The following is a 24,955-nucleotide window of genomic DNA, read 5'->3' as shown; positions in this document are numbered from 1 at the left end:
AATTTATGCAATTGAGGGTTAAGGGCCTTGCTCAGGGGCCCAACAGTAGCTGCTTGGTGGACCTTATAGCTCTGTCTTTGTTTTATGTAGCACTATGATCCTGGAGAAATCTTTCACTGTGTACTGCAACAGCTATATGTGGTTGAAATGACAATAAAAGCTTCTTGACTTGACATTAAAGGAGCTGCAGGAATATGTGTATATGAAATTCTTTACCATGAAACATTGCTTTACTGTAACCTGCTTGGATCTAGAGCCCAGGACGACAGGAATCAGGCCAAAGTAGCAGTTATTTACTGCCATGAGCTCATGATGATGAACATGTGAAACACCACACAGGCAGCAGCCAGAGCTCAGGATAGAAGCAGGAACCAACCTGACTACCTGCTGCACAACCCAATGTAAAGCACATGCCACAGAACCCTAGTCTTTAAAAAAAAAAGTAATAATTAATAATAATAACAATAATAATAATAAAACAAAAAACGTCATCATATAATTGTGAAGAACATTTAAACATTTAACGAATTTGTTATACATTTTAGGTATTTATTTGAAGATGAAGTAACTCACAAGTATAGACATACTACTATAGAAGGATTCTATAATCATCATGTATTTACAAAGCATTAGCTAAAATGCAACCAAATTTAATCTACTGATGCACGCGCGCTGCCATGCTAAATGACGTTAGTGCTTTACAATGCATCATGGGAATAGTAGTTCATACAAGCATATATATAAAGTTTATTTTCAGATGGCTTCGACTTGGTTCCTATAGTAACTGATTGATTCTACTTGAACGAGTAAAACTTGAAAATGTTTGTTGCGGTAACTGAGCAGGATATTTTCATATTTAGGTACACATCTCCCATGAACCCTTGCGCTCCGTCACATAACAACAACAACGCCATTTTAGTGATCCACTGAAAATCAACAGCGACAGTAGGTCGAGCGCAGGAATTAGGTCAACACACACACACACACACACACACACACACACACACACACACACACACACACACACACACACACACACACACACACAGATTGAGGCAGGCAGACAGACAGACAGACAGACAGAGAGAGAGACAGACAGACTGACTGACTAGCAGGCGGTAATAAGAAATTAAAACGGAGTTATTTATCTTAGCTAATGCTTAGCTTCAAATGCGCCACATCTTGCTGTTTCGGATGTTTTGGAGCTCGGGTTTAGACTTAAATCACACCGGATCTTCACTGATTCAGCAAGACCTTCTCTACTGACTAAACACCAAGCAGGTAACCAGCTAGTTCGAGCACCACAACAAAATGTCTAGGAACATTTGTACTGAGTAAAGTATTAATTATGGTGTTAGCTGTCGGGTGTTAACGCGCTGACTAAACGTCCATCATTAGCTTTTACATGATGAACATCAGCCTTCTTTAACTGTTTAAAACACTCAAACATGGTCAACTTGCTTAGTGATTATAACGTTATTATCGTTGGCGTTTTTTCTGTGTTTGTTTGTTTCCGGTAAATAAAGATAAAAACAATTCAATCAACACCAGCGAAGGTAATTAAAAATGATGTAAAAAAAAATACAAAATTTGCACAAACTAAAATCAAACTCATTTTTGCACATATCTCTTTTTTACTATATATATTTTACTGTATATGTAACATACACACACATATATATATATATATATATATATAAATATATACACATATATATGAGAGAGATAGATAGATAGATATTTAGAACTATATAAATATATATAGTGTGTGTGTATAAGTTCTGTATGGTAAAGAAGAGAAATGTGCAAAATTCTTTATAAATAATAAATAATTCCAGTTTTCTTTGTAATAAATAGACTCATAATATACATTTTAATTACAGTTCATATTTGCTGTGGGATGATTCCATAATAATACAGTACAATACAATAATGCCAGATACGCTTTGCCAAATTTTTTAGTGTGACTTACGTAAGTGTCGAAATAACAGCAATCTGTTCTCTAGATGCGATATACAAACAGGAACAACTTATATCCATATCTATTTAAAGTAGTGAAGGATAAACTTCATGCAAGTTCCAGACCTGAGCAGCACAGTGATGACCTCAGCATGTTGTTTAATGTGAAAGTGGGAGTCATTTTATTTATGTTCTCACTTTCAAGAATGAAAAGAAGAATAATCAGACACAAAGAGGCCAGTGGCTCATCCTGTGAGGAGCGTATGGAGGTTTGTAAGAAAGCTAGACAACCCAGTGAGGACTGTGAAGATGTGGCTTCATCCTGGGCATGGGTACCACAGGAGATCCTGCTGCGTGTCTTTCAGTACTTGCCCTTGCTGGATCGAGCCTTTGCCTCTCAGGTTTGCCGTGGTTGGAACGAAGCTTTTCACATGCCTGAGCTCTGGAGATGCTTTGAGTTTGAGCTCAACCAACCTGCAAGCTCTTACCTAAAAGCCACTCATCCTGATCTCATCAAGCAGATCATCAAGAAGCACTCGAATCATTTACAGTATGTCAGTTTTAAGGTGAGGAATGTTTGGATGTGTGTTTTTATTATGAATAGCTGATTTTGTTTTATCTTTGTAGACATACTAGAACAAAGGAACTACAAAGTAACTTGTATGTGTGATGTCTGGATATTGTTTAGGCTTTGCGATGTAACACTTTACAAAATGTGTGTGCAGGTGGACAGCAGTACAGAATCAGCAGAAGCAGCTTGCAACATCCTGTCTCAGCTTGTAAACTGCTCAATAAAGACCCTTGGTCTTATTTCCACAGCACGCCCAAGTTTTATGGAGTTAACAAAAGTAAACACACAGAAACCTTATGGAAGTTTTTTTATGTCTTGTCTCTGTAAAAATATTAAAATCTTTGCTCTTTTAATCTTTCCAGTCCCACTTCATCTCCGCACTGACTGTTGTGTTTGTCAACTCCAAGTCTCTGTCATCACTCAAGATTGATGATACGCCTGTTGATGACCCATCACTCAAGGTCTTGGTGGCCAACAACAGTGACACACTCAAACTGCTAAAGATGAGCAGCTGCCCCCATGTCTCCCCTGCTGGTAGTCATATTTTTAATATAAATGTATTTAAAGATTTGAATTGAATGGATGGATGATACTGGATTATAACTAAAAAATCATTGCCTGATGATGTGTCATGTGGAAAAGAAACTGCTCCCTCTGCTTCAGTTCTGTTTTTTAACCACAGGTTATATAAGAAATGTGTGGACCTTACCAACTTTGAAAAACAAATAACCTCAGCTGACAACAAAAACCACAACATGATTTTAGTATATAGGCATTATCTTCAAAAAGTACACAAACATTCCAGGTGGAAAAAGTAAGTACAACCTGTAATTAGGGGTTGTGGTCTAGACTTTGACTTGGAGATTGCAACGCCTTAAAGTTTTGTCTTCTTTAGACAATCAGATGTTGGTTTGCTGGTGTGCTTGGGATCACTGCTCTGTTGTGTGACCCAGTTTCAGCCAAGCTTAAGCTGCTGGACAGATGGCCTCACATTTGTCTTGAATATTCTAGTATAAGGTGGAGTTCATCAATGTCTCAAAGTTTCAAAGGTTCTGTGCTGGCAAAACAAGCTCAAATCAACATAATTCCACTAAAATCTTTGGCACTTGCTATAAGGTGTATGTGGTGTTGCTCTGTGTTTGGTTTTTGTCAAACATGTCACTGTGCATAATGACCAAACATGTACAACTCTGTACCTTGGTCTCCTTAGTCCGTAGGGTATTTTTCCAAAACGTTAGCAGTTTGCTTACATACAAATTTTGCGAAGCTCATTTGCCATATTTCTATGCGAAATGGGCTTTTTCCCTAGTTTCCTTAGGTTATTTGTTTATAGAACCTGATGAGTAAAACAAAGTTATTTAGGCTATATTAGGTTATACCCCTGTTCTAGCAAGTTTTACAAAATAACCAAGCACTTCAAAAAAAACCTTTATGTTGTGGAAAAAAGTAACCATTGTAGCACAAAAGAAAATGACATCTAAAATGTTTAACTGTTTAGAGCTGCCCTAAAAGAGAAGGAAGTTTAAAGGCCCTTGTTTTGAATGACTTTAGCACATGTGTGGCCACAGGACAGCACTAGTTTCTCACACTGCAAAGGTGTGATCTCAGTCCACTCTTCTTTCACTCTTTTTCACAGTTCAGTAACTGTAGTGTTTTTTTTTTAGCAATAACTTTGTTAAAAAGGATTTTTCTGGGCTGACCATTTCTGTACTTCAGTATTCTTCGAGGCCTAACTGCTGCTGTAGAAACAATCCCCATACCATGACACTTCCTCACTTTCATTTCTGACCCAAATAAGTTAAACTTGCTCTCATCAAAAGTGAAATCTGTGCCAGTTCTCCTCTGGACACACAACAAATTGAATGAGTGTCATATTTTGGTGGCTGTTTTCTGCAGCAGGAGGTGGGCCTCTTATGCAGGTACACGGCAGGGTGAATGCACATGTTTATTAACCCTAAGCTGTTCTTTCCCATCATGCATCTCCCATTCAGCCTGCAGTTGCTAGGCAAAGCCCACACTGTAAAAAACAAGGGAAAGCAGTTCCTTGAAGCTAATAACATTGAAATAAGAGTCCTTATTTAAATCTGATTGAAAATCTCTGGAAAATGCAAAGTTGCTGAGAAACCCACTACAGTTACTGTGGAAAAGATCACACCAGAGCAGTGTGAGAACATAGTGATGTGCTGCTGCAGCTGTACTCAAGTCGTTCTAATTAAAGGCTTCTACACTTCCTGTTATATTAGTATAATATTACTGTTACAGTGGTTACTGTCCTCAAATTGTGATCATTGTTTTCTACATGAAGGAATGAACTTGTTGAAGTGCCTTGAAGCTAATATTTCTTTAAAGAATAAAAGTATATAGATATGTCAAAATTTGACCGTGTAAAAGGGTTTTCACAGGCCCTTACATGTAACAAGGTACTTAATTCACCTTTCAAAATGTCAGAGATTGTTGAAAGAATTTGAAAATGATCCTTTAACTCTGCCTCTCGTGCAGGAATCCTGTGTGTCGCAGATCAGTGCCATGGCTTGAGGGAGCTGGCACTGAATTACCACTTGCTGAGTGATGAGCTCCTCCTTGCGCTCTCCTCCGAGAAGCATGTGCATCTGGAGCATCTTCGCATCGATGTTGTGAGTGAGAACCCAGGTCAGCAGTTTCACACCATCAAAAAAAGTAGCTGGGATGCCATGGTGCGTCACTCACCCAAGTTCAACCTGGTCATGTACTTCTTCCTGTATGAAGATGAGTTTGAGCCTTTCTTCCAGGATGAGATTCCTGTCACACACCTCTACTTTGGCCGTTCGGTCAGTAAGGAAGTGCTCGGGCGCGTAGGCATGAACTGCCCTCGGCTTGTGGAGCTGGTGGTGTGTGCCAACGGCTTGCGTCCCCTGGACGAGGAGCTGATTCGCATTGCTGAGCGCTGTACACAGCTGTCGGCTATCGGCCTAGGCGAGTGTGAGGTGTCCTGCAGCGCCTTCGTGGAGTTTGTGAGGATGTGTGGGAGACGCCTCACACAGCTCTCCATCATGGAAGAGGTGCTCATCCCTGACCACAAGTACAGCCTGGATGAAATTCACTGGGAGGTTTCAAGACACCTTGGCCGTGTCTGGTTCCCAGATATGATGCCTACCTGGTGAGGTACTTGCAGACTTATTTGAGCATCATATTACTGGATTCATTACCAGCACAAGAAGCTCATTACTTTAACCTTTAAGGCAGTTCTACTCTAAAGTTCTACTCTAACTCTAAAGTGTACTACAGATGATTCCTTGGTATTTGAGATATTGTAGTATTAAACACGGCATGGTTTATCAGTGGTGTTTTAGTATTACTAACTACAGTGTAATCAAGAGTTTGAGGAAGGAAACATCACTGGTGTAAACTCTTTATTAAAATATAAGGCTTTTTTCTCTATACTTAATACTATGTGTATATGCTGACAATCATGAGAGAATAAGCTATTATCATTATTGAAACTATGGCTATATTATTACAGTTGTACAATGCTTTGTAGTTTATTTATGTATTTAGATATTTCACATACTATTTCATTATATATGTTTAATATTTTGTTGTAATATGCTAGATGCAGAATATTGCCTTTGCATCTTATTAACCTAATCCAGTCTAATTTATATAAACAATAGAAACTGGGTATATGTAAAATTATAAAAATGTAGTATTTATTTTGTTGGCAACAAAAGTGGTCTCATGAGGCAAAAATACACTTTCACATTGAGTTTCAGTTCATTTGATTAGCTCTAAACTTTAATGTCAAAATAATATATATATATTTTTATATTTAAAATATTTTATTTATAAAAAAGATAAATACTGAAAAGAAAGTAAAAAAATCTATAATTGTTAAAATGACATTAAAAAACACTAAATTTGCAATAAATAAGTATTCTATTGTGATCTTATCTCTTAAGAGTGCATCGTGACATCATAATCTTAAGACTCTCTCATCATATCGCCCAGCATTATTTTCTACTTTATTTTTAAGTGACAGGAAATCAGGAAGCTGGTGAGTTTTGTTCTTTGTACACAGACTGTGAGAAATGTGGCAGTTAACTGAAACAAGTCTGGATTTTTTACAATATTATTGATATAATATTTTTGATCTGCAGTTATGTTGTAAAATTCTTTTTCACATGACATGTTTACTTGTACTATGTGTCATTCAGGTTTTTTTATTCATACCTTGGATCTTGAGTTGATTATAGGAGAGAAAAGTGGTTTGTTAAGTTGTGTATGTTTTAAAGATGTGCTGAAGACAGTGTGAGAGGCTACTTTCCTGACATGAGCAGCTTGTCAGTGATGTTGGATAAACTACCACTTTACTGCTTTTTTAAATAATCAAACGTAAACAGATTTTTATTGGGTAACATCAGGACCTTTTGATTGTGATGACATTTGTTTGTATTAATGGTTTAAAGGCACTTTAGATGCAGATCACATTACCTACAGAAATATAAGTGCGAGCACAGATGGAGGTGAGCTGCAGATAAGCAATTAAGGTTTGCACTTATAAAAATCTGTTATTGTATCTGTTATTGTTTTTTTGTTGTATAAAAAACAAATGAGCATAACCCAGGTTTTATAGATTCCTATAGAGATTCTAGCTGTGGCTTTGCAAAACAGATTTATAAACCTACATACTAGTTTAACGGGCTCTTTGGCCTGATTTCATTGTTTTGTATTAGGGAAGCTCAACATTATTTATGTATTTAACTACTGTTCAAAATACTGTTTTGATATATAAAAGGTACTCGTGTTTCTCATATCCTTATTCAGTGTATTAGATGTCACTGGTTGTATATACACTGATCAGCCATAAACTGCCACCCAATGGACCACCAGTTTTGGTTATCTGGATTTGACCGGTGCCATTATCATCAGATAATCAAGTGTAATTCACTTCACCTGTCAGTGGATTTAATGTTCTGGCTGATCAGTGTATATAAGTTATTTATCTAAAACAGTATAAAAAAATAGGCTTTGTTGTCTTTGGGGGAAAACTTTAATTTGTGAACCTGTGCTTAGTCAATTCCAACATCCAAACCTGCTTCACATTTTGCATTGTACAAAAATAAACTATATAAAATGTCCTTTTGTGCACTGAGAGATTATTTGAAATTGTAATGTAGAATGTGTTTATATTTTAGTTAAATGCTTACATTGTTTACATAAACAATAAAAATGAATGTCTGTGACAAATTTATCACTCACCTTGATCACTATAAATACCTCATATCCCATGTGTTTACTGGGTATTTTGCCCCCTTCACTACGGGATTACTCAGACGTCTTTCAAATTTTACTGATGTAGAAAGTCCCGAACAAGGATCCTTATTAAGGATTGGATATCCTTGATTAAAGAAGTTATGATTGAATGTATACTAAAAGGAAAATCTGAATCATTTTATAAATTGTGGGCTAGTCCCCTGTTTTGTCTTAGCATCAATTTCAGGCTCATTGTGCATTCTTAAATTCTATTGTTATTACAGGATGATGCTGTAACTCTTGTACTCCCAATGTTAATTTTGTATTACTGTAATCTCATTCATTCACTATTTCTAAAGCTAAAGTTATGAAAATGCAATAAAACAAATTATTTAATTCCTTACCATCCTTTTTTAAGACACAAAAGAAATGGAGCTTATGTTAATGAGAAACCAGAAAGCCTACCTTCCTGAAGACTTCTTGGCCATTTCAAAACAATTACACTGGGCCTCCACACAAAAATGCTAACTAAACCTCCCCTCACAGAAAACTTGCAGATATTTTTAAAATGTGTTAACATGGAATGTCGAACATACAAGGCCCAGTCTGTTGCTACATAAACAATAACATTAAAATGAGCACATTAATAAAAAATCTGTGATTTGACTCGCATACAGGACTACTTGTCTGAGCTAGGGCTGGGCGATAAAATGATAACGATATGTATCGTGATAGACACGTGCTCGATATCAATAAAAAATGTGTTCGATAAACGTTCAATATTTTTTAGTCTTCGTCGGAAGAAAACAGGTTGCGAAGCAAGTTTGGTTGCATTAACAAAGGCACTCACTCTCTGGTAACCTAGCAACGTAGGGAGTGAGACTCTTAACACCCAATCATGTAACAGTATCAGTTTGGTTGCGCCATATCGTCGTCTCGTGCTGGTCTGCTGGATTCCTTTTCAGTAACCTGCGACTGATAAGCAGAAAATGAGCCGCAGCGAGCGAGGAAATTGTACATAAAAGAGGAAAAGTCAGCTCGCCAGTATGGCAGTTTTTTGGATATTATAAGTCTACGAAAACATACTTGAATAGTTCAACTTCAAGTATGATTAGAGTAAGAATAACTTTATATATATAAATAACATTATTCAATTTTATTTCACTAACAATGAGATTTATATAGCAAAATATTGTTTGAGACTAAATTCTCAGGTTTCTCTATGTTTATATTTAACACTGCACTATTTTATTACACTTTATTAAGCATTTCTTACATTTTGCACCTTAAATCTCTTAAGAGAGAATTGTTAAGTGTTCATTGTGACTTTAGACTCTTGTTTACATTTTAATTATTTGAGTTTTCCATGGTTGTTGACATTTCTGTCTTAATAACTGAGGGGATTATAATCAGAGGAAGGTTAAGTTTAAAATAAAAATGTTTAAATGTAATATATTTTTCTCCTGGTCTTTATTTTAAATGGGTTATAAAAATATCAATAATTATCTATATCGACCGATATGAAACACTGATATCGTGATACAGTTTTCAGCCATATCGCCCAGCCTTAGTCTGAGCTGTGTTTTTATAGAAAATTAACCCTTTCTGACCAATCTGAATTGAGACAAAATGTGGTATTTACAACAGAACACACAAGTTCATTGTTACCCAAAGCAAAAAAACATTGACTGTAATCACAAGTAACACAGCTGTTTCAGGTGCAAAACTGTCTTAACTTATTTACAAAGGAAATAAGTAGGAAAGAGAACTCAAGGCCACCATCATGGCAGAGGAACTTCTTCATAAGTAATTTGGATATATGGAGGCTTCATGGGCAAGTGCCAATACTCAAAGTTGTAGAACAAATAGAAACTCTTCTCCAGTATTATTTTTTTATAGGCTTCCATCAGGCTGAGAATAAACTGAAGCATTGACTGGTGAGGCTGAAAAGAATGGTAAAACTTTCTGATAGCTGTGGCCAGATCTTTCATCGAGGGTTGATCAAAGATGCTGCCATCATCTCCAAGGTAGATAGGTTCACCACTATACAGGTAGATTTTTGTGTAGTTTGTCTGAGTTTTGCTTGAGAGCTTGGCTCCGAACTCTGCCAATTTCCTATAGGTGCGGTGTACGAACTGTGAACAGTCATATGAGTCGAACCATGTGGTTGCGTTGGGTCCTGGGTCTGACCGCACAGTCCACGTCTCATAGTAAATACCCGTGTCATTGTCCTGTTGAACCCATTGTGCCAGATTATTAAACTGCTCACCTGTGACAGAAAACAGTGACACGGAATTATTAGAAAATAGTACTGAAACCATTTTCACACAAACTGTGTACAACTTCTTACCAGAAATCTCTCCCACTTTCTCCAGAGTTCCATTCTGTTTCCAGTGCACATCATCAATTCCCTCAAAGAAGCATGCAGCCCCTTGGTTGCACCAAAAAGGGGCCATTGTGTTCTCTTTTACATGGGGAAAAGTGCAGTTTCCAAGCTGGAAAAGCTCGTACCATTCCATGGTATAGTTTCTTCCCGTCTCTGAGCTGGCAAATCCAATGGCATCATGCATTATATGCTGAAAACAAAAGATACACTGTTAAAATACACTATTATGGTCATTTATTTTTACAATAATAAATCCTATTACACTTTAACTGTTAATAAACTTACAAATTTCCCCAAAAGATCTCCATATTTGAATTCCCACACAGGAGTTTGAAGTCTAAACACGGAAATGACGTCACTGTTTCTCATAGAAGGGATGCGACCGTCTGGGTCTCCAGTAGGGCAAAAGGGGTAAAGTGCTTGGCAGTAAGGGTCAGTGGGCGGACGATGGTCGAATCTCCTAGTCATTTACACACACACACACACACACACACACACACACCACAATTTCAAACATTATTCAACAATATCCTATGTATAATAATATCCAGGAAGTTTTTTCTGTTTGCTTCTTTTTCTGACCACTCCACTCTATAACATAGAATATATATAAAATATATTTTGCTGTGTATTTACAGATCATTGGAAACACACTTCTAAAAAAAACGTTGTGTTTAGCAAAACAGTGGGACGGCGGTAGCCATGGAAACAATAGACAGTATAAGAATCAGAACCAGTGTTACTTTACCTGTAAGGAACAGGCCAAACTCTCTTTCCACTAACATTGTCAGAACTGATCAGAATGAAAAAACTGATCAGAGTGAGGAAAAAAAAACACCTGATAGACATGTTTCACGATTCATGTTAGACTTCTCAGTGCAGGAACTTTGTTCACACTTCCGCATTTCCTCACATGCTTGTGGGCACGTGGTTCGGTCACGTCACGTGGTTCTCTAAATCCGATAACAAGCCTCGTGACGAAGGCAGATGTAAAAGTCCTTTGTATGTTTAAACTGACCGAAACTGTGTACTATTCTGCAATTAACTACTTGTCTACAGTGCTAAAATAATGCACTCCTGTAATTCGTTGCACCTTTATGATAATAATAATGATGATGATGATAATAATTATAATAATAATGATAATAATAATAACAATAATAATAATGAGAATAATGATGATGATGATGATGATGATAAGAAAAAGCTTTAAATAAAATAAAAAACACAAAACAGACACTTAAGACACCACCTGCAGATTATAAATATGAAATAATTAACAGCACGGTCTCAACGCCATTGCGCATGTCTATTACATTCGAAGTCTCCTCGCGCGTTGCCATGGCATCGGTAGACGCAACGAATACTAGCTCTTTGCGGTTAGCTTGTTAGCTGATATCAGTCTGTTAACTAGAAAACAACAACAGAGAAATATGTCGGACGTTGGATCTGAGGAACTTGAAGACGAGCAAATCTTTCATGGAGTAAGTAGGTCAAGTTCCTTGGGGCATTTTCACTGTCATTATGGAAAAAGTGCTCTATTAAATCTAATCATCCGTTGCGCGCGTTTGTGCTCGTGTTTTTTTTTGTTTTGTTTTGTTTTTTGTTTTTACCACCAAACTATTCCTTAACGTGTTGATACTCAGATATATACACGTTGATACTGATGTGTTGATGGTCTTCACAAAATAAAAGTTTTTATATGCAGTTATTTAAATTCGATTCATCAATTCATTTGAAAAACTAAAAGATCCAAAGTTTTTTATTTTGTTCATTGATTCATATTATTCACTTACATTAATACAGAAATTAAGGCAAACACTCCACAAAGTTTGTATAACTCTCTCTCTCTCTCTCTCTCTCTCTCTCTCTCTCTCTCTCTCTCTCTCTCTCTCTCTCTTTCGCTCTCTCTCTCTGTGTGTATGTGTGTGTGTGTGTGTGTGTGTTTGAAGGAGTATGAAGGTGAGCGGAATGAGGCAGGAGAGAGGCATGGTGCTGGGAGAGCAGTGCTGCCCAATGGAGACATCTACCAGGGGATGTATGAACATGGCACCAGATCTGGACAGGTGTTTCATACAGACTAAATGCACTGTGTATTAATACAGCTATTTGATCTTTTTTTTAAAATGAATATATACATATTGCATATTCAAATATTTTATAGATTATGTAAAAAATCTTTGTTATTTAGTTTGTCCAGATCTAAAGTCTGTGCAAAAAATGTAACCGTGCACGTTTGTTTTGTCAGGGAACCTACAGATTTAAGAATGGCTCTCGATACATAGGGGAGTATTACAGGAACATGAAACATGGACAAGGGGTTTTCTATTACCCTGATGGTTCCAAGTATGATGGTGAGACATTGCTATACTATTATTTTTTTAAAACCTGTGTGGAGTTTAAAGGTGAATGTATGGATAACAATAAGTGTCTGCTTGTCTTGCTTTGGGTTAGGTTCATGGGTCGAAGACAAGCGTCAGGGTCATGGGGTTTACACATACCGTAATGGAGATGTCTATGATGGGGAGTGGCTTCAGCATCAAAGGTCTATCATTTACACTTGATTTCAAATGTATTATTATTATCTTAGACATATCAAAACTATAACTTTCAATCTTTAACTTGCTTGGTGAAGTTTGGCCTGTCATAGAGTTTCTTATAAATTGCATAATCAGTGTAGATCTATGTACTGTGTATGTAGGTATTGTTGTACATTGTTGTGTATATATATATATATATATATATATATATATATATATATAATTTATTTATTTATTTATTTGCTACCTTTAGTATATTTCCGTCTCTACTTGTTTTACAGACATGGGCAAGGTGTGTACACATACCATGATACAGGTTCTAAATATGTTGGCACATGGGTTATGGGTAAGATGGAGTCAGTGGGAGAGTTCATCCATCTAAACCACAGATACCAAGGCAACTTTCACAACAATCATGTAAGTTCTAGCTCTTTAGCAAACTCTTTAGTTAAAAAGCACACACTTTTTTGTTTTCTCTTATTTATTAAGGCTTTTTGCAGCCCTCAGGTCCAGGGAGGTATGTGTTTGACTTTGGATGTGAGCAGCATGGGGAGTATTTGCGGATAGATCAGGTAATTGCTGTGTGTGTGTTCTTGGTGTGTTAAAGTGAAAGAAGGTAGAGTGGTGTGTATGCAATATAAACATGTGAAAGGATGCTGTTATTATGTTATTGATAAAAGTCATTTCCCCCCTGCTGAAACTCCAGCCAATGCTAAAGGAGGGGACTATTAAGTATAAGAAGACTATGGAGTTGCTTTCCTCCTACCCTCCTCAGGGGCAGTGCTTTATTTCCATTGCAGTCTTTGAAGGTTCTGTAGCAATGATTTAAACACAGTCTGTTGCTGTGCCTTTCGTTAGTATAGTTACACTGTTGCACTTGTGCATGCTGACAAGGGCTTGTGAAACTGAAAAAACTAACTTCTTTTTGCTCGAAGGTTTGAGTTAAGTGAATCTGTTTAGATTTAGTCAGTCACTGGAGTTTCATATGTTTTAACATTATGCGTGTGTGTATAATGTCAAAGCATAAGCATCTATGTATTTCAAAGAAAGATTTGGGATTGTATTAAGTTCAGAGTGTAAGTCTAAACCTTTGGCCTGCAGGATAAAGGAAATGCAGAAGAGGAGGAACTTGTCACTACCACTACCCTGAAATGGAAGCCCAAATCTTTGACAGGCTTATCATCTTGTGTCTCTGATACACCGGGTCTAAAAGATAGCATCTCTTCAGGTATACCTGTAACATGGCTAAATACCTTTCCTGAATGGACCAGCCAGTAAATCTTTTATAATTTTACTGTAATCTTATAAATCAGCTTTTGTTTGCTACTATTTTATTATTATTACTGTTTTCTAGAACACAGAATTTTGTAAATAACATCATATCAGTGAGGTTATGAAGACAACAAATCCTGTTTAATTCCAGGCTTCTGTGTCTTTTAGACTAGGACCTGTCTGAGGAGAAAAAGACTTGCCCCAGGAAGAGCAGAACTTGAGGCAGAGCCCAAGTTAGAAGTATTGTCTGACCCATGGTGTTATACAAATAAATACAATAAAACATTTTGATCAGATTTGAGAATTCAACCATGTTGGAGTATAGTGGTGCTCGAATACATTACAAATTATACATTATACATTAACTGATAATTACTATTAGTTGTTTCTGTATTCAAAAATGTCTACATGGGTTTCCATTGGTTCACTGGTTTCCTCCCACTTCCCAAAGACATGACAATAGGCAGAAAGGCTACCCAAGGTGTAAAACCATGTGCTGCCCAACAATAGACTGTTGTGTCTTTCAGGATGTTTTCCCATCTTCCTGTGATTTGTCCTTGTTCACTGAGATCCTGAACATGAAGTGCATACTGAAGATGAATGACTGAATATTGTCAAATGTAGGTCACATATAGGGTAACAAAATAAACAAATGAAATTAACTCATGTACTTAAATTCATTATTCTATTATATCCTTTTTTAACCAGCAGGGGGTATTTTTAGATAAGGTATTTCTAAGGTATTTTTTAGAGTATGGTCAGCAGGGGGCAGTGTGTAATACCTATAGAACTTTCATCACTCAAGAGTTTTGTTTACTCAGTTCATATACAAATATATCCAGCCCAAGATTAACTGCATATATACTTAACAGATATACATCACTAATGAATACAAAGGTGTTGTGCTGGAGAAAGGAGATATGGGGGTCCCTCTATTAACTCAGCAGAGTGAAAATAAAACCAGCTGACTCAAAAGTCTTGGATGTTTAAAGAATAATATACATTCTGTGGGGTTCCAGGGTCCAAGTCTGTAGATGAGTTTTGTCCTGACTTTATTCCTTCCATATCAATATTTAGAAACAATTACAATCATATGAAAATGTTATAGCTATTTGGACTGTATAATAACAAGGTATTTGGATTTGAATAGGAAATTAGATGTAAGGTCTTTATTAAAATGCCTTAAAAAGAGTGCAAGGAAAGTAATACACATTCCTGATCAAATTTCTGTTTGCATTCCTTGGAAACAGGTAAAGAGGACTACAGGTTTGGATTACAACTGAGTCACTGTGGTTGGTGCTATAATGGTGTTTTGTATTCAGTTACACCTTTATTTACCTTCGCTTCATGCTTAATCTTTAGCAAACTACAGCATAGTCTTCAAGACAAACTGCACTGACATCTGATTTTTATCTTATTACATTCTGTTGCACATGTTTTTGTGGAAAGATAAGAAATTTGATTGAAACACTACACAATATCTTGTTTGGACTGAATCACCTCTGTCTTTTTTTTGTTCCTGTTTGCTTCCTTATACTGTCTCTTTGTTCTAAACGCTTCGTTCTTTTAACCCAAAGCACTTCTGACTCATGCCTTTCTGTGTGTGTAGGAGTGAGACTTTCATATATCACTTTATAGCTGTAAATATTTATTGTAATGGACTATTTAAGATGTTCTCTACATGGGATATTTTGTTAATGTCACATATGATTTACACTCGCACCATTAGGTTTATTATTAATTCTGAAACATTTGCTTAAAGATTTTATTGGGGCACTACGTCAGGCGTTTAGATAGACCTAATTCATGATTAGATAGATCTCATTGGGATAAATACAAACACATTTAAATATATCTAATAATAATCTTGAATTTTTGTATTATATTAATCTTTAGATTAACTTTTTGTTTTATGTTTCTTTTCTGTAAAGCTGCTTTGAGACAATGTCCATTGTTAAAAGCGCTATACAAATACATTTGAATTTGAAATTTGAATTTGAATTTAATTCATGGCATTTATCGAGGGATAAAGAAAAAGCTTTCTTTCTTTCTGATTTATCATTCATGGATCATCATTTTAGTTGTCTTTATTGGGACTGCTGAATTGTTAGAAAGCTAGTTTTACTTTATTGAATCCCTCAGCCTACTACAACATAGCAACATGTTTCTGAAAGCACATTTTACTCCTGAACAAATCAGACAAAGAGTTCTCAAGGTCTTTCACTCCTTAAACCCCAAGGCTCTGACGGTAGTACAAGACTTTTCTTACACTCGCATTTACAGTAGTCTACTTTGTCTGCTAGTTTCTTTGTTGTTACTGAAGAAATCCTAATAGTTAATGAAAGAAATCTTTAAAAACAATGAGCTGAAATTGATCTACTTCACAAATGAATTACACAAATGACAGTAGTGTTTTCAGCATATTGTAGTGTTTTTTCTTTTCTTATTTTAATTTATGTAAAGGTTCACTCATAGATAAAGTTATGATTAGACAAACTCTCAGTCAACCTATCTGACTTGGGTTAATGTTGGGTTATTATTATTTACTTACAGTACAGTAATACAGAGTAATACAGCAACACGGAAATCAGTGGAAGTTACTTCACAAAGTGTGAGTGTGTGTTTTGTGGCTGTTACAGAATAATCCAACAGCTATCTCCAACGGCCTCTAGGAATTCTGATTACGCTGTCAGAAGTAATCAGATCAGTTCAATGAGCTTTTTGTTGTTTTAAATGACATTACGCACAAGAAGTGGGTTCAGGCCACTGCATGTGGTATTTCAGTGCAGTGTTATCCACGTCACTCCTATTTTTTCAGACAAGTCTAAAATCTTCACTCTCTATTGGTCAAACAAAGTTCTAACTGTAACAGTAGGTGTGGTAGCAAACTAGCTCTGCCAGAATTCCCAGGAGTCTGTACTGTGGATCTGAGACTAACAGAAGCTGAAGGAGTTTTATTCCTGTTCGTTGCTTTATATCCAGCCTGAATTGGAGAATTACTCTGAAGAATCAAGTGTTAGGATATTCTGTTCTCTCTATGGACTCATGATGCAGCGTCATTCAATCCTCCTGGCACTCCAGCAGAAGAGGTAAGCTGGGAGAGGAACAAATCCTATAAAATATTATATACCAAATACGTTTACAAATACAGTTAATACTGATTGAACTAAAATAGTTTAAAGATAGGGTATTTAGATATTTCTGTCAAAAGAGATACATAGCAGAAACAGAAAGATTTTGCATCCTAAATATAATCATATACATATGACACAATTAAATGACTATATATTTTGACATTTCTTTATCTAGGCTTCCAGGATATAATTAAATACAATACACCATGTCCAAAAGCATCATATCTTTTTCTACATTGGGAGACTATTGTGCATGCTGGTGTATTGTATTAGCCACACATATTATATGAGAATTTCTTGATTCATTCTATTAAAATAATCAAGAAATTATACTAAACAAATCAAAGAACTCATTTGTCCACAAAAATATTCATAAGAATATACATGCAGTTTAATTTATGTTTAAGGCTTGAATTTAACCTTAATATTCTATAAATAAAATTTAGGATTTAAATATATTTCATGTATATCTCCTGTGTGTTCTGACATACAAACATTTTAACATTTCGACAGACCAGTGTGAAGATGATATACTATGGGACGGACTATAATTATTTTATTACTGTACATTAGTTTGGTATTTTGAGAAAGTATTTTGAGATTTCTTTCAGCTAATACTTTTGATATTTGCTTACTATATATCTAAAAAGTTTTTACTTTTGACTGTATTTTATGATTACATATTATATTTATTAAGACATGTTTATTTGTGAAAAACTGGAACAGCTAGCTATTCGCATTTGTTTCAGCAGAGTTATTATTGTGCTAACTAACATTCAAAAGATTAGGAATAAACATTCAGTTATTTAGCCGTAGCCTTTCATACACTTTTTTTTTCACTTATTAATAAAGTTTTCTAATTTAACTTGAGTGAATTTTAAGCTGTATATATTTCTGGAGGCAAGAAGCCTAACTGCAGATTTAATTGAGTAAAGAGTTGTAGTACTTTCACTACCTCTGACAAAATAATGCTTTGTAGACAGAGTGATAGTGAATTTAATCAAAACAATATAGAACTAAACATTAAACATTTATAATAATTTATTTAATAGGCTTACAAAGCAGTGGAGGAGCTACACATATACAGGAAAAATATCAGCAGTCTTCACTGTTTAAGATCCATCTAGTAAGTCAATATACAGTACACTAATACTCAATTCAGTTGTGTAAGAAATTCTATTGCTTTCCATCACAAATGCTTAGGTAAGTGTAAGAAAAAAAATCCCAGTGAAGTTTTTTTAGGTAAAAAAAATTTCTTTAATATAAATAGTAAGAAATGTCTCCTAATCTAACGCATCCAGATGTGTAATTATGGTGAATACACGCTATAGTTACCAGAATCAACAGCTTTGAGTAAAAGTAAATTCTTTGATTGTATAACGAGTTAAGCAACAAAACAAAAATAAAAATAAACTTTTTTTGGGATGACAACTTGTACAGTGAAAGACCTATGTGTATATAATGTGTGTGTGTGTGTGTGTGTGTGTGTGTGTGTGTGTGTGTGTGTGTATGTGTTTTGACCTAGCATATTTTTGTCACATTTCCAGAAGACCTGTAATAAATTGTAATGTAAGTGTTCTAATCATTCCATCACAGGAAAAAAAAAGATTTGTAAAAGTCTTTGAAAATGAAAGACTTGATATACATGTTCTTTACAAATATCGGTAGACTTTATATATATATATATGTGTGTGTGTTCGTATATGTGTGTGTATATTGTTTATATTGTCATCAGGAACATATCTTTGACTGAGATTTTCTTTGATTTATTATAGAACACCAACACCATCATCACCTGTTATGTCCAAAGTCTTCTTCTCTGAGCTTTAGTCATGAAGGATCGTTTAGAAGAGCTGCGTCTGCAGATCAAAGCAAATCAGCGAAATCATGAAGATCACTCTTTCACCCAAAATGAAGAGGATGAGCCAGTGTCCTTCATTGATCACTGGCCACAAGCTGTGATTTTTGAGACTGAGCCTGTGCTAGAGAACTTCCTGGATGAGGCCAAACGTGTTCGTGACAGCCTTGGAGACCTGGAGGCTGAGGTTAAGAAGTTCAGTCAGCACCAAAGAAACTTTGTGGCCACCATGCGGCGTCTCAGCGTCATGAAAAAAGAGAGCAGCCTCACTCGGGACATCAAGCTGCAGGCTGAGAACATACGTAAGAAGCTTGATGCCCTATCAAAGCAGGCAAAGCTCACTGAGACTGAACTGGGGGCATCAGCTGCCACAGCCAGGATCCAGCATGCTCAGCATGATGCACTCTTTCGGCGGTTCCAGGAGGTCATGCGTCTGTACAATGACTCGCTCCTAAGCAAACAAGACAAATGCAAGCAGTTCATCATCAGGCAGCTGGAGATCTCTGGCCGAGAGGTATCAGAGGAAGAAGTAGAAAATATGGTCGAGCAGGGTAAGTGGGATGTTTTCAATGAGAACATCTTGGTGGATGTCAAGATCACTCGCACACAGTTATCTGAGATAGAGCAGCGCCACAAAGAACTGATCACCCTTGAGAGCAACATGAAGGATCTGAGAGAACTCTTTCTAGATGTGTTCATGCTTGTGGAAGAGCAAGGAGATCAAATTAACAATATCCAGGCCAATTTAGAGAAGACTCAGGACTATGTGATGGCTTGTAATGAGAAATTTAAAATGGCCGTCAGATATAGGAAGAAGAACCCTTTAAGAAGACTGTGTTGCTGCTGCTGCCCATGGGTGTGATGAAGGATATTTTAGATATAGAGAGAACCTGTGGAATTTGTAAATGCATAGACAATGTATGTGTTAAATGCAAAACCTCATTAGCAAATTGTAAGACATTCTGTAAAATTAAGACACTGGAGTCATGAAGCCTAAGTATGGAACTGATATGGAGCTATTAATAACACTAAAGTTTATGTTTTATATATATATATATTATATATATATATATATTATTATGGCCAACCCCATTTTATTTTGAGCTTTCATTTAAATGTGTGTGTGTGTGTGTGTGTGTGCGTGTGTGTGTATGTGTGTGTGTGTGTTTGTGTGTGCTCACTTTTTAAAGCTGTTTCAGAACCAAAAAATATGACATTGTCTTTTTTGAATAATTTCATGAAGTAAAAACAATGATGAATAATCACTAACTGATATGACACAGAACATGAACGTATTAGAAATAAATTGTTTCAGGCACAGTGTTACACTCCAGGTTGGATGCTACAATGTTTTCCACACTGCCAGAGTGTTAAACCTGATTGTTCTGCACGATAACAGCATTCATTCTGTAAATACAAATCTATATTTATCAACAGTAAAATCTCCATTATTCATTCGGATGAATGGAGTGAAAGTATTATGTCAGATGACAGATGGTGTATTGAGGAAGAAAATACTGAGAAATAGGGATCTGGGTGTGTCCCATGAACTGCCTAACACTTATCCAGAATGACACTGCCCTGAAAAAGAAAAGGTATAATGATGGTATTATCATATTTATAGTGGAAAATATTTTAGATTAATTTTTAAAGCCTTAATTAATAGTTTTTTCATTCAATAGATTTTTAAAAATGAACAGGATAGGAATCTCTTGCAATTATGTGGACCTTATGGGGTTTCTTTATGTGAACTGTTGTTTAATAAGCTATTCTTTAGGTTCTTTGTTATAGTCACAATTGTTTGGCTAAAGTCCTGGACTGGGAAGTCCACAATCTGCTGTAATCTGCCACCTATTGTTGTAGATATGAAGTACACAACATGATATATCAAATCATTTTACTAGCTCAGTTTTTAATATGATATATTTTTTTAAAAATAAGATTTTTGTGTGTGACACAGTAAAGAGACATCTACTTTATTTAAACTGTATTTTTTTTTTACTTTTTATAAAATGTAATTTTACTTTGTTTTGTAAGTATATAATCAGAAGCAAAAAAGATTTAAAAAAATTAATTGGACCCACTTAAAAAAAAAAGTATATATATACAGTATATATATATATATATATATATATATATATATATATATATATATATATATATATATATATATACAGTATATATATATATAAACTCTATACCCTATACTCCAAACCCCTACAGACACCATGTTGTGCTTTAAGTCCATAGTAATGATTAAAGCAAATATTCCAGAAAATGATGTTCTTTTCACTTGTGTTTGAGCTTTCTCTACCATAAATTATTTTCATGCATTATACAACACTTGTGCTGCCTGCTGTGTCCATATTGATCCCTAGCCAGTGCACTTTTATATACTGTATTTAAATTAGTGCCATTTCAGATGTCCAATTTAACACTGAAACGGTAAGTCAGCGACAGTGATTGGAATAGAGATCAGTCAAAAATCATCAATAAATAAATTGAGTAATATAGATGAGTACTGTTTTGAAGCCACTGTGGAGGTTTAATCTATATGAAAGATGTGAAAGAGATTTGCAATATCTGCAGCTGACATTAGCCAGCAGACAAAGCTGTGTGTGTTTCACAAGTTCATTTTACTGCCAAAGTATTACTGAAACTCACTGGAAACCGAATACAGCCTGTCATAAATCATCACCTGATCCAAAGAGATTACAGGTTCACAGAATACAGATTCCTGTATAAACAACCTGACAGTGCAAACACTTGCCTCAATAAAATCACTGTATTCAGCCAGTCTGAAAGGATAAGCAGGTGAGGCACATGAAAGCTTCCTGTTTCTCATCTCTAAAACAGTTTACTTAACACTCAGACGAAGTTAATGAACAACAAATCAGATTAATGGAAAGTTAGACATACAATCCCAATAAACCCAAATAAAGCTTATAACACAAGGATCATTTATTCCTCTTATTTCATTTTCAATTCAATTCAAATGTAATTGTATAGAACCTTTAACAGTGGACATTGTCCCAAAGAAGCTTTACATATAACTTTTATTTACTAATACATTTTCTCTACAGTTACCTTCAAAAATGTTGGAATTATTAATTTTTTTATTTTGGCTGTACAGAAAAGTTATTGGGGATTGAGACCAGAAACTGAAAATTTTCTAGAATTCTCACTCACTCACTCATTTTCTACCGCTTATCCGAACTACCTCGGGTCACGGGGAGCCTGTGCCTATCTCAGGAGTCATCGGGCATCAAGGCAGGATACACCCTGGACGGAGTGCCAACCCATCACAGGGCACACACACACATACTCTCATTCACTCACGCAATCACACACTACGGACAATTTTCCAGAGATGCCAATCAACCTACCATGCATGTCTTTGGACCGGGGGAGGAAACCGGAATACCCAGAGGAAACCCCCGAGGCACGGGGAGAACATGCAAACTCCACACACACAAGGCGGAGGCGGGAATCGAACCCCCAACCCTGGAGGTGTGAGGCGAACGTGCTAACCACTAAGCCACCGTGCCCCCCATTTTCTAGAATTTCAGTTTTTATTTTAAGTTTTTAGATGTAGATCTGTTAAATAACAAAAAATATATTACATTGTTTATCAGACCACCCAATTGGTGTTTGAGCAAAAATATTGGAACTCAAGTCATTTTATAAGAAATGCATAGCATTTTGAAGCTGAAAAAAGAGGGAAATTCAGTCAAATTTTGCAAGGATTTGAGAATACAGTTTAAAATGTCCAGAAAAAGACATAAACCACTTGTGTTCTGTGCAATGGACATGGAAAAGGTCAGCCAAGAAAAACACCAGCAGCTGATGACAGAAACGGTTTAAAGAGCTGTGAAGAAAAACCTCAAAACATCAACCTCCACAGGGCAGGAGTGATGGTATCACAATCCAACAATCATAAATACAGAACTATAAAGGTCATGCTACAAGATGCAAACCTCTCATCAGTAGTACTCATCAGAATCAAGTGACCAGACTGTAATTCACAAAGAAATACAGAGATGAGCCAAAAAGTTTCTGTACCAAGATTAATTTGGTGTAAAGTAATGGAAAGACCAAAGTGTGGAGAAAGAAAGGATCTGCTCTTAATCCAAAACAAGTTTATTTGTGAAGCATGATGGAGATATAGTCATGGCTTGGGTTTTGCATGAATGGTTTTGGAACAGACTCACTAATCTTTACTGATGATGTAACTTTATTGATGATTTAATGATGGTAGCAGCATAATGAACTTAGAAGACTATAAAAACTCTGTCTCACAATTTACAGAGAAATGCATCAAAAATTAATCAAGAGGAACTTAATCATGCAGCAATACAATGATACAAATCACACTGCCAACACAACAAAGCAATTCATCAAGGGAAAAAAGTGTAAGGTTTTAGATTGGCCAAGTCAATCACCAGACCTTAACCGTATTGAGCAGCATTTCAGCTCCTAAAGTGCTGACTGAAGGGAGAAACCTCCCGAAACAATCAATGACTGAAAGAAACTACAGGAAAAGTCTGGTGAAACATCACAATAAAAAAAGAGGTGGGTGATATCAGTGACTCATAGACTTGGTGCTATGTAGATTTAATAATTGGTATTAAAACAAATGAAAAAAAAGTGTTATTTACTTTTGCCAATCTTTAAATCGGGAAGTCTGAATCAAAAACTGCTTTATATTCTACGTCGTTTAACACATCTAGATGTAAATACTAGAAAATAAAAGCTATAGTCCTAATCTCTCATTTCATATCCATATGTAGATCACAAACACAGATTTTTTTTGTGTACAGACAGTTGCCCTTGCTGGAAATAGTTTTAGACCAGACTCCTAAAATGAAAATTTCACATTTCATCTTTAATAGAATATTAACACAGAAAAAAGTTTTAAATAGTTTTAGATTTAATCATTTCTATTCAGTGATGTTCATAATTGTACACTGTTTTTTTAATCTACTGATATTGTTTGGTCTTTTAATTTGCACAACACAGTGTTCTATCTTATATCAGGTTAAACATTAACCAAAATTGGGGCAGCAAAATTACATTTATGTTGCTTTAAATTAAGGACTAGACCAGAAGTGTTCCCAGTGTTAAGGTGTAATTTATTCACAGAAACAGTAGGTGTCACAACAGGAAAATATGTGAGTTTCCATCAGGTTATCTTACCATGCTAATGTTTCTCTACATGTTATAAAGTTACAAATTAATATTATATTAATATTAAATATAAATATGTCTATTAATAATACTAGTAATAATAATAATAACAACAACAACAACAACAACAACAACAACAATAATAATAATAATAACAAAATAAATAATGCCATATCATTCAAAATACATATATCGTGCTGAAATGGCTAATTATGTATCCATGGTAATGGTCGTTATATTAACAGTAAAACACAATAAAAACTTAATAGAATTTATTTAAAAAAAAAAAGAAAAAGGAAAAATAACCGTCTAAAATATCAAGCATTTTTAAATAGATTTTTAGAGAGAGAAAGTACATTTGAAGGTGAAGTGTGTTTCATATAAACCACGAGCTTTTCATCATGACATCTGTGGTTCTAGAGGTCTACAAGGTTAAAGCTCCATTTAAAACTTAATCTAACAGGACACGAGTACTTGAAAGTTTGAGATGTTTTATTTTATTGAGTTATTGATGTTTTATATATATATATATATATATATATATATATATATATATATATATATATATATATATATATTTAAAAAATATAGCTCAAATAAATTTCCAATCCTTCCACAGTAAAAAGAAACAAACAAAAAAAGACTACAAACCACAATGGCCTTTAATTATATTTGCTCAATTGGATAACTCCTACTGACTTTGTTACACAGTCTGAAGGAGTGGGGAGAGTGCACTCAGCACTATCTTTGCTAACACAATCAATATAAAAATCTTGTATTTTTTTTTCTAAACCTACAGCCTAATTGCCCTTGTAAAAG

The 24,955-nt window shown here is 35.4% G+C and overlaps 4 protein-coding genes across 4 annotated transcripts; 3 read left to right on the top strand and 1 right to left on the bottom strand.

The window, feature by feature from the left end:
• The first annotated feature begins 909 nt into the window (after positions 1-909).
• On the top strand, positions 910-7,644 carry fbxl3a (F-box and leucine-rich repeat protein 3a). Its single transcript, XM_060876394.1, has 5 exons — positions 910-1,281; positions 2,165-2,525; positions 2,685-2,807; positions 2,893-3,064; positions 5,030-7,644. Exons 2-5 carry the CDS (start codon positions 2,166-2,168, stop codon positions 5,668-5,670), a joined length of 1,296 nt encoding a protein of 431 aa, XP_060732377.1. The 5' UTR covers positions 910-1,281; position 2,165; the 3' UTR covers positions 5,671-7,644.
• Positions 7,645-7,662: 18 nt separating this feature from the next.
• On the bottom strand, positions 7,663-11,052 carry cln5 (CLN5 intracellular trafficking protein). The gene is made up of 4 exons (XM_060876396.1): positions 10,894-11,052; positions 10,431-10,605; positions 10,110-10,335; positions 7,663-10,028 (listed from the first exon to the last, which is right to left on the bottom strand). The coding sequence occupies exons 1-4, from the start codon at positions 10,992-10,994 to the stop codon at positions 9,541-9,543; spliced, it is 990 nt and encodes a 329-aa protein (XP_060732379.1). The 5' UTR covers positions 10,995-11,052; the 3' UTR covers positions 7,663-9,540.
• Positions 11,053-11,488: 436 nt separating this feature from the next.
• On the top strand, positions 11,489-14,670 carry rsph1 (radial spoke head component 1). The gene is made up of 8 exons (XM_060877310.1): positions 11,489-11,629; positions 12,098-12,211; positions 12,394-12,499; positions 12,600-12,690; positions 12,967-13,102; positions 13,186-13,257; positions 13,787-13,913; positions 14,126-14,670. Exons 1-8 carry the CDS (start codon positions 11,579-11,581, stop codon positions 14,128-14,130), a joined length of 702 nt encoding a protein of 233 aa, XP_060733293.1. The 5' UTR covers positions 11,489-11,578; the 3' UTR covers positions 14,131-14,670.
• Positions 14,671-16,806: 2,136 nt separating this feature from the next.
• On the top strand, positions 16,807-20,879 carry stx19 (syntaxin 19). The gene is made up of 2 exons (XM_060877309.1): positions 16,807-17,046; positions 18,867-20,879. Exon 2 carries the CDS (start codon positions 18,924-18,926, stop codon positions 19,809-19,811), a length of 888 nt encoding a protein of 295 aa, XP_060733292.1. The 5' UTR covers positions 16,807-17,046; positions 18,867-18,923; the 3' UTR covers positions 19,812-20,879.
• The last annotated feature ends 4,076 nt before the right edge of the window (positions 20,880-24,955 follow it).

The sequence above is a fragment of the Tachysurus vachellii genome, chromosome 8 (genome assembly GCF_030014155.1).
Source record: "Tachysurus vachellii isolate PV-2020 chromosome 8, HZAU_Pvac_v1, whole genome shotgun sequence".
In the NCBI taxonomy this organism is placed as follows: Eukaryota; Metazoa; Chordata; class Actinopteri; order Siluriformes; family Bagridae; genus Tachysurus; species Tachysurus vachellii.
The sequence above is the reverse complement of the archived record's forward strand: the minus strand, read 5'-3'. Positions and strand labels throughout refer to the sequence as shown.

What these genes read in the sequence shown, in the direction of transcription:
- fbxl3a (XM_060876394.1), top strand. Translation starts at nt 2,166, where the DNA reads ATGAAAAGAAGAATAATCAGACACAAAGAGGCCAGTGGCTCATCCTGT. An exon ending in TACAGTATGTCAGTTTTAAG is followed by an intron (nt 2,526 to 2,684) that starts GTGAGGAATGTT and finishes ATGTGTGTGCAG; the next exon opens with GTGGACAGCAGTACAGAATC. An exon ending in GTTTTATGGAGTTAACAAAA is followed by an intron (nt 2,808 to 2,892) that starts GTAAACACACAG and finishes TAATCTTTCCAG; the next exon opens with TCCCACTTCATCTCCGCACT.
- cln5 (XM_060876396.1), bottom strand. Translation starts at nt 10,994, where the DNA reads ATGTCTATCAGGTGTTTTTTTTTCCTCACTCTGATCAGTTTTTTCATT. An exon ending in GTTTGGCCTGTTCCTTACAG is followed by an intron (nt 10,606 to 10,893) that starts GTAAAGTAACAC and finishes GTAAATGACTAG; the next exon opens with GAGATTCGACCATCGTCCGC. An exon ending in GAGATCTTTTGGGGAAATTT is followed by an intron (nt 10,336 to 10,430) that starts GTAAGTTTATTA and finishes TTTTGTTTTCAG; the next exon opens with CATATAATGCATGATGCCAT.
- rsph1 (XM_060877310.1), top strand. Translation starts at nt 11,579, where the DNA reads ATGTCGGACGTTGGATCTGAGGAACTTGAAGACGAGCAAATCTTTCAT. An exon ending in ACGAGCAAATCTTTCATGGA is followed by an intron (nt 11,630 to 12,097) that starts GTAAGTAGGTCA and finishes GTGTGTTTGAAG; the next exon opens with GAGTATGAAGGTGAGCGGAA. An exon ending in GCAACTTTCACAACAATCAT is followed by an intron (nt 13,103 to 13,185) that starts GTAAGTTCTAGC and finishes GGCTTTTTGCAG; the next exon opens with CCCTCAGGTCCAGGGAGGTA.
- stx19 (XM_060877309.1), top strand. Translation starts at nt 18,924, where the DNA reads ATGAAGGATCGTTTAGAAGAGCTGCGTCTGCAGATCAAAGCAAATCAG.